We start from the raw sequence: 8,732 nt of genomic DNA, 5'->3' as shown, positions 1-8,732 counted from the left end.
TCGAAAGGAACGAGTGCGTTATGAATACCTTGACGAATATCGACTTCTCTTGGTGGCTTGGATCATTCGTTCGAAGTTGATCTACTAATTTCGTATTAACGACGATTGAGCGTCTACTTGTCATCGAGACTGCTACGGTTTACCTACCTTGATGCTGGGTGCAGTCAAAGGGCTATAGATTTCGCATCTAAATCGGCGCCGGTCTCTGGTAGTCAGCAGCTAACAGCCCGACGGACATCTGACGCTCCCCACTGCTTCCTCACCGAAACCGAGCGAAAGCTGCGCGGCGTTTTGGTCCACAGATAACGATCGGAATGCTTCATCAATGATCTTGGATGCCGTTGCAAGATACTTGTGACGGCCTCGATCCCCGCAAACTCCAAAGTTGCCGAACAATAACCTCTGGAACTCGAAACATCAACTTTGGATTTTCGCTTTTTCTAGAAGCCTCTCCAGCCGTTCAGGTGCTCACCCTCATTCTGGGAGTCTCCAACGACATGAATGACGGTGGGGACCCCTTCTCTTTCCGTCTGCCGCACAACCGTTGGAGGAAGAGGGGTCACACACCCACCCGCTGGTGGGGTCCGAAGTCCAGTGACACACACACACACACATACTGCCGGCGCCAATGGAAACCTCACCACTTGGGAAGACTCCACCCGGCCGCCGTCTCTCGTTCTTATCGATTCACGCTTCCAGTTGCTCAACTTATCGATAATGTTGGGCTGTGATAAGGTATAGGTAGCCAAGTGGGGAAGCTCGAACCTCCTTCGACCGAGGGACTTGACCGTACCTACTTCGTACACCACCGCATCCGAGCGATCCCTCAAGTATTGAATACCTGGTGCTGTGCCCAAGGTAAGTACTGAATAAAGACCGACGCCCGCTGCTCCGATTTTGGCCGCTTGTTGAGCAGATGTTCCCGGAGAGGCGGGTTGGTAACTACCTTGGCACCTTTGCAATGTCTTACTTTACGATATCAAAGTGAAGGCAAAACATCCACAACTCCTCTTCAGCCTTCATGTCTAGCTGAATCAAATGTCAGCAAGCCACATTCTTCCATCTCAAGTCCGGGCAGAGAAAACTAAAGCTCCAAACATCTGCGCATACCTACCTTACCAAAATGGAGGTACCTACACAACCAAAATATGCCCGACGTTTGTGCCCAGACCCTTTTGATATCTTACACTTCCCGTCGTCCACTCACCGCAAAACAGGCGGGATCCACCAGAGACAGTGACAGTGACATGCTGCTTGCCGGAACGGTAGGTGCCATACCTTCCCTTCCCTTGCGTTACCTTACCCTCCAACAACCCGAATCATTCACTCGCTCACAAAAACTGCACGTTACACACCATTTGGACGGTGGCCAGGCCAAAAAAGAAAAGCCCAGCCCGAAAATCCTCTACCCCTCCATCTCACTGTCTCGTGCCATAAGTCAGTCACTCACCTGTTCCCCTCCCTGTCGAACTTGCGCCCCTGCGCCGGGCTCTGATCTACCAAACTACCTACCTTACCTACCCCAAATCGCCTCCGACCCTTCATTCCTGCTTGCCCGCCTTGCCTTATACATGATTCCATGACCTCCCCGGGACCCCGTTCCAGTCGCAAAGGATCCAAACTCGTGAACAAGTCAAGAGAGAGGCGGTAGAAACTCCTGAAACGCTTGCTATCGTCGTCGTTCCTCCCAAAGACAAAGCCATGCTCTCCTCACCCTAAACATCCAGAGAAGACCATCCATCCTCTCCATCGGAACCCTCGCCGGAATACCATGGTAGAACCCTCCACCGCCGGCGCCGCCCAATTCTACAACTCCAACGAGCCGTAATCCACAGCATACAAGCGAAACAAAGAACCTCCGAGGAAACCACATCTTCGGGACCAGGGCTTCCGAGAACGCGGCGCACTACCCACCTTTCTCTTCCCGTCCAAGAAACCCCCCAAGACCCCTCGCGATGGCGCCCAACATCGTCGTCTCCCGTCCCACATTCCCAACGTACCTCCTCCCAAGCTTCAACATCGTCCCCTTCCGCCGCCGCGCCCCGCGCCGGACCTCGTCCGCATCAGAAGCAGCAGCAGAAACGGGGACAGCTTCGACGTCCCCGGACTCAACCCCGGACGCAAGCCAAGTCCCCTCCCTCAGCTCCTCGCCGACTTCCTCGACGACAGACGAGACCGCGACCCCGCCGAATAGCCCACCGCCGCCGACGTACCGAGATGCCACCACCGCCGCCGCAACAACTAGCATACCAGATCTCCTCTCCAAATCCACAAGCATCAGCACCAACAAGAACAACACAAACAACAAAACAACCTCCCTGGCACGCACCCACCCAGACACCCTCCGCTGCTCAACCTGCTCCTGCGACATCGCCTTCGCCTCCCAAATCGTAAGCAAAGGCTTCACAGGCCGCTACGGCCGCGCCTACCTCATCGCGCCGACCGCCATCCCAAACACCACCACCGATACCACGTCCTCCTCCCCCTCCACTACCCAGAGTGCACGCGGCGGCGCAAACGGCAGCAAGAACAAGGGAAGCCTCGCCAACGTCCGCATAGGAAAATGCGAGAACCGCCAGCTCGTGACGGGCTGGCACGTCGTCGCGGACATCACCTGCGTCCTCTGCAGCGCGAAGCTGGGGTGGAAGTACGTCGACGCCAAGGAGCTCAGCCAAAAGTACAAGGTGGGCAAGTTCATCCTCGAGGTCGAGCGCGTGGTGCCGTTCCGTAGCTGGGAGGATGTTGTCGACGTCCGGGACGATGAGTGTTCTGACGACGAGGAAGACGATGCAGTAGAGGATGACGATTCCGTGGCCGGGGAGGCCGGCGGAGCAGGTGGTAGAGACGAGGATGTCGCGGACCGAAACGGCGACGATGGCGGCGGCGACGACAGTGCCGCCCAGAGCGCTCGCAAGGACGCGCCGGACAGTGATGTTGAAGTTGTGTTTGATTCCGAGGACGAGGACGACCTCGAGGATATGTTCTCTGGAAACTGGGACCCAGAGGTTGTGGCAAAGAGACGGAGCCGTCGAGTGGCGACGGCGCGGAAGAAGTAGTAGAGCTTTTGTCGAAAGCTCCCCGATACCCCCCCCCCCCCCCTTTCCCCTACCACTTACACGCACGAGATATCCCAAGCCATGCAGGCTTTGTCCTCTCATCGGCCTTTTGCTTGGATACCTGGAACACGAAGTATATACCATGATGAACGAACGATCATGACTGTCCATTTACGCACTAATACCCCACATTTAGAAACGACGAAATTGAGCACGGTTTAATATGAATTTGTTTGGGTATTTAATTACGTGACTTGTGATTTGAACCTTGCAGTGAAAATCAGGAGCTTCTTGTCCGTTGATCCCCATCTGGCCAACGGCCCATTGCAGCCCTCTCGGCATGCATGATATGCTGTCAGCAGTCGGCCTGTAAGACGAACTCAACTCGCCATGGCAACGTGGTAAGGTGACTGCCCCGTTGCATGTCATGGCAGATATCGCGGTTCCCAGTTGCCCTCTGGCGTAGTGATCTCACTTAATCCACGGTCGATTTATGCGATGGGCTCCTCGGCGACGTAGTGCAGGTAAGCGCCAAGGAGCTTAATGCCCTCGATGTAGTTGCGCTTGTCCAGCTTCTCGTTGATGGAGTGAGCACCGTCAGTGGAGCTACCCATGGGCAGAAGAAGAACGTTCTTGCCGGTGGCCTGCTCAAAGGTCAAGGTGACGGGGATACTACGTCTATTGTTAATGGACGTCCTTCGGTATCTGGAAATGGGATTCATACCTTCCACCCTCACGGGTGAAGTCAGGCTGCACGCCCCAGACGCGCTCGGTAGCCTTGGCGGCAGCCGAGAAGTTCCAGTGCTTCGGCGACGCAACCCACCACTTGCCGGTGTGCTGAGCCCAAACCTTCATGGTGTTCTTGCTCTTGAGCTTTGCGAATTGCTCGTTGACGTACTTGTAAACGGCCTCGTTGGTCGCCTCCTCCTCCATGTTGGGCACGGTACGGATGGAGAACTTGCCAGTGACCTTGGCCGGGATAACAGTCTTCGCGCCAGGGGCAGAGAAGGCACCCTCAACACCGTGGACAGAGAGGGAGGGGTAGCGCCATCTTCCCATGAGGGTGGACTTCTTGTCTTCGTAGATAGTAGTCTTGCTGCCGAGAGACTCGTGGAGAGTCTCCATAGTGAAGGCAATGCCATCATACAGAGTCTCCTCATCCTTGGTAACGGGGGCGACCTGCTCCATAATGCCAGGAATCTGAATCTTGCCGTCAGTGTCGACCAATGAGCCGAGAACGCGGACCAGGTCAGTCATGGGTTCCTGAGCAGTGCCGCCAAAGACACCGCTGTGCAAATCAGCGCCAGGGCCCTTGATCTCGACAGAGTAGTAGTTGCAGCCACGGAGACCATAGGTCAAGCAGGGCTTCTCAGTTCCGAGCCAGTAGTTGTCAGAAATGCAGACAGCATCGGCGTCAGCGAAGAACTTCTTGGCCTCGGCATTGATGAGATCGTCGAGACCCTCGGAACCGTACTCCTCCATACCCTCGAAGCACATGAGGAGGTTGACGGGGAAGTCGATGCCGGCCTTCTGGTGAGCCTCGATGGCGTTCAACCAGCCGAGAACGGGTCCCTTGTCGTCCGTGGCACCACGGCCGAACATTCTGCCCTTGTCATCGACGGAGAGCTCAAAAGGCTCGGTCGCCCAGCCATCAGTCTTCTCGGCGGGCTGAACATCGTAGTGGCCGTAGACCAGGATAGTTCTCTTGTTCTTGTCGCTTCCATATCTTCCCAGCACGACCGGGGGCAGCTGCAAGCCAGGCTTGTCAGGCTGTTCACCTAGCTCGCGAAGCTCGACTGAGGCACCGAGGGCCTTCAGCTCGGCAGCGAGCCACTCGCCCATCTTGACGACATCGGGACGACGCTCAACATCAGCTGAGATGGAGGGGATCGCAACAGCCTTCCGGAGGCGATCGATGAAGTGGTCGGTGTCGGCATCGACCTGCTTGAAGTAGCCGTCGAGTTGAGGAGCCATCTTGGTCTTTCGAGCTTGGTGTGCTTTTATAGCTGGAGTAAGGTAGTGACGGCGAGATTGTGAGATGGTCTGCCAACACGGTAGAGATTTGGGAGTTGTAGGAACAAACTTTCGAGCAGTCTGAGGGAGGGCAAGGCCTCTAAACAACGAGGTGCGGGGCATGACGCCGGACTGGACCTTCTACATCGGGCGCAAAAGAGCTGACCAGAATTCTGCTGCACCGAGAGTACCTCTACATGCACCTGCCCACAACTGCTCCGGATGGCGGGGTTCTCTCAATGCGCTTCGGCAAGCAGCGGCGTATCAGCAGGAAGGGACCTGGCCATTGCTAATGTATCCGTTCCAGGTGGAGGCGCTAAGACCGAGACCAAAGAACTTTTGCGTGATACAGCACGTGACGTTGTCGGCAACTTCGCGGCCGAGATAGTGGGGTCCCGGTCGGGACCTGGGCGGAGGAGGCAATGGAAGTTTCTTGGGATTACTCAGCTGTGACGGCACCTTCCGGAGAAGAATGGGGACCCTTTCAGAACTCAGGCTGATAAGGTAAGAAAGGCCTAGCACAGAGAAGGGACATAGGCTCCCGGAACAACATCCACCCGGGAAATCCAACGCTCACGTGCCATCTGGCCCAGGCTTGCCTAGAATTGGCAGTGCTGCAGAATCAGGCCGGTCGGTCGCAGTGGCCAGAGAGTGGGTTCCAGCTACCTTTCTCCGTCTGCCTGCAGTCACTGCCGGCTATATCTCTTCTCCTCCCCCTTTGCGTTACTCCTCTTTTTCCTGCCACGAACATCACCATCAACGCCCTCTTACGACCTGCGACCGCGCGTTTCGTTCTGCCGAAACCTACGTACGGGTGCTCCATACGACTGTGCAACGGATTCCATCACCCTGCGATAATCGCCCAAACGACTTTTCGGCCCCAGGTGACCAGCGAAGCAAGTGCCCGCTCAGCAACCGACTCTTTCCCTGTACGATTGTTTGCGTCTCGCCACGAGCCCGTTGCGACCGCTCCACTTCGACCGGAATACTGAATTGGAAACCAACGGTGGCTAACTGAGGTTTTCTCGACTGATGGTGCGAAAGGTGTCGAGGTGATTTGGATTTGAGGAGGGATTCACACAAAGGACTGACTTTTCTCCAACTGGTGTCGGCCTCTTTGGCATTGTACTCTTTCTCTACACTCCGCAACCCTTATTTCCTTGTTTTCCAAGTAAATCAGAATTGATTTTCATTACTCTTGAGAGGTGCTAAGCGCAAGAGACATCACACACAAGCAAGAAGAAAAATTACAAGCATCAAGTCTCTCTACTCACGTTGAGGTAGCGTTGCATCTTCGTGGTATCCCGCGAAGTCCTCATCGCCACTCAAATCAAATATTTGATTACGCACTTTACTGCTGCCAACGTCTATAGCGGTCTACATCTGTGACCTATCCAAACGAGACATCATGGCGTCCTCCGTGTTCTTCAAGTTCAAGTCTCAAAAGGAGCCGACGCGAGTTGAGTTCGATGGCACCGGTATTTCCGTCTTCGAGCTGAAGCGCGACATCATTTTGAAGAGCGGCTTGGGAGATGGTACCGACTTCGACCTTGCTATTTACTCCGAGGATGGCAGTGAGGGTAAGTTCTATCTTGAACAGTTTTCTCACGACTGTCAATCTAACATCTTCTTAGAGTACGATGATGATACGACCATTATCCCCCGATCTACGACCGTAGTTGCTCGTCGCCTTCCAGCCGCCAAGCCTGGTGCAGGCCGAGGCGCCCGATATGTCTCTGGCAAGATGCCCGTTGCTGCGAAGAATTCCTCCCGCAAAGAACAGACCACCAAATCAGCCACAGCCAAGGCCGCATCCAACGCCATCAGCCAGATGAACAATGCCATGACGGAAGAAGAGAAGATGGCAGCCATGTTCCAGGCCCAAACCGAGTCTTGGTCAGCCCAACAGGAGGAAATGTCAAAGTAAGTCCATCCCCAATCGCCCTAACGAATCAACTCTAACAAAGTTGCAGCCAAACCCCTGTGTTCAAGCCAGGTTCTAAGAAGCCAGCAAACGTGCCTGACCATGACCCTCCCAATGGCTACATTTGCTATCGCTGTGGAGAGAAAGGTCACTGGATCCAGTTGTGCCCAACGAACGACGATCCAGAGTTTGACAATCGTCCACGTGTGAAGCGCACGACTGGTATTCCGCGGTCATTTTTGCGCACAGTGGACAAGTCGGTTGCCCTCGCCCAGAGTGGTGACGACGAGACCAAGAGACCATCAGGCATCATGGTCAATGCCGAGGGAGAATTTGTGATCGCTGAGCCTGACAAGGCTTCATGGGAACAGTTCCAGGCCAAAGCCAAGTCTTCAGCGTCTGCTGCCAAGGCAATCGCTATGGGAGACAAAGAATTGCAGGACCAGGGACTTGAGTGTCCTATCGACAAGAAGATGTTCATAGACCCAATGAAGACCCCGTGCTGCCAGAAGACGTATTGCAATGATTGCATAACCAATGCTCTCATCGAATCGGACTTCGTCTGCCCTAATTGCTCTACGGAAGGTGTCTTAATTGACGACCTCAAGGCTGATGAGGAAGCTGCGGAGAAGATGAAGGAGTTCCTCAAGGAGAAGAACGATGCAAAGAGCCCGACAGCAGCCTCGCCGCCGCCAGCCTCGTCGCCCAAGGAAAATGGAGAGACAAAGACAGAATCAGCCAACGGAATCGCCAAATCGCCCACATCGCAAAAGTCCCCTGCGGCCACAGCAGCAGCTCCTGCCTCAGCGCCAACGGGCCCGAAAGCCGATGGCACGCCAAAGTCGACATCAGCAACTCCTGCCACCGCTCCGTCCGGCCCCACCGCTGAGCGCGCGTCGTCCGTGGAGTCCAACTCCAAGAAGCGCCCTGCTGATGAGTTGATGGAGAACCCTAAGATTCCGAAGGCTCCGAAGGCGATGCAGAAGCAACAAGAGCAACAGCAAGCGATGATGAACGGCATGAACAGCATGGGCAACATGCCCATGGACCCGATGATGGGTTTCGGCGGCATGAACATGATGAACGGCTTCATGGGAATGCCAAACATGCCCAATATGCCAAACATGGGCAACATGGGCAACATGGGCAACATGGGTAACATGAACATGGGGATGCCAATGATGGGCATGATGAACCCTATGATGGGCATGCCCGGCTTCAACCCCATGAACGGCGGCGGCTTCCCTGGTATGGGCGGCAACAACAACATGTACGGCAACAACTTCGGCGGTAACATGAACGGCATGAATCATATGAATGGCATGAACGGCGGAATGAATGGTGGCGGGATGAACGGCGGCGGGATGAACGGTGGCGGCATGGGTGGCTATAATCAGCAACAACGCCACAACTTCACACAGCCCAGCAACGACGAGGACGCGTACTTCCGAAGGCCGGTGAACCCTCACCGTCACCAGAACCGGCAGAAGCGTGTCCGCCCTAGCGACTACAGAGAGCTGTGAGCGCCTTTCTCAATCGACGGCTCCTACACTGGCCATCTACGACTTCTTCGATTGTAAATCTAGACGACATGCATTGCATCACGGGGTCATTCATCATTATCATTCTGGAAAAACACGGCATAACACTACCCTCACACAGCCAAGAGGAATTTGGACAAGGCTTTTTTATGGTCTGAAGGGCGTTCGGGAACGGGGTAGGGACGGAATTTTCTAATG

At 55.0% G+C, this 8,732-nt stretch overlaps 4 protein-coding genes across 4 annotated transcripts; 3 read left to right on the top strand and 1 right to left on the bottom strand.

The window, feature by feature from the left end:
* Window positions 1-1,247: 1,247 nt before the first annotated feature.
* CTAM01_03693 (uncharacterized protein) lies at window positions 1,248-1,583 on the top strand (the record flags this gene model as incomplete). The annotated part of the gene is made up of 2 exons (XM_060519725.1): window positions 1,248-1,265; window positions 1,296-1,583. 2 exons carry the CDS (start codon window positions 1,248-1,250, stop codon window positions 1,581-1,583), a joined length of 306 nt encoding a protein of 101 aa, XP_060385931.1.
* A 372-nt stretch (window positions 1,584-1,955) lies between these two features.
* Window positions 1,956-3,056, top strand: CTAM01_03692 (uncharacterized protein; the record flags this gene model as incomplete). The annotated part of the gene is made up of 1 exon (XM_060519724.1): window positions 1,956-3,056. One exon carries the CDS (start codon window positions 1,956-1,958, stop codon window positions 3,054-3,056), a length of 1,101 nt encoding a protein of 366 aa, XP_060385930.1.
* A 491-nt stretch (window positions 3,057-3,547) lies between these two features.
* CTAM01_03691 (peptidase family M20/M25/M40) lies at window positions 3,548-5,030 on the bottom strand (the record flags this gene model as incomplete). The annotated part of the gene is made up of 2 exons (XM_060519723.1): window positions 3,548-3,728; window positions 3,781-5,030. 2 exons carry the CDS (start codon window positions 5,028-5,030, stop codon window positions 3,548-3,550), a joined length of 1,431 nt encoding a protein of 476 aa, XP_060385929.1.
* Window positions 5,031-6,477: 1,447 nt separating this feature from the next.
* CTAM01_03690 (MPE1) lies at window positions 6,478-8,516 on the top strand (the record flags this gene model as incomplete). Its single annotated transcript, XM_060519722.1, has 3 exons — window positions 6,478-6,649; window positions 6,704-6,992; window positions 7,043-8,516. 3 exons carry the CDS (start codon window positions 6,478-6,480, stop codon window positions 8,514-8,516), a joined length of 1,935 nt encoding a protein of 644 aa, XP_060385928.1.
* Window positions 8,517-8,732: the final 216 nt, after the last annotated feature.

Source organism: Colletotrichum tamarilloi (genome assembly GCF_030869305.1).
Source record: "Colletotrichum tamarilloi strain Tom-12 chromosome Unknown Scaffold_8.1, whole genome shotgun sequence".
NCBI lineage: Eukaryota > Fungi > Ascomycota > Sordariomycetes > Glomerellales > Glomerellaceae > Colletotrichum > Colletotrichum tamarilloi.
Note: the sequence above shows the minus strand (reverse complement) of the source record. Positions and strands in the feature narration are given on the sequence as shown.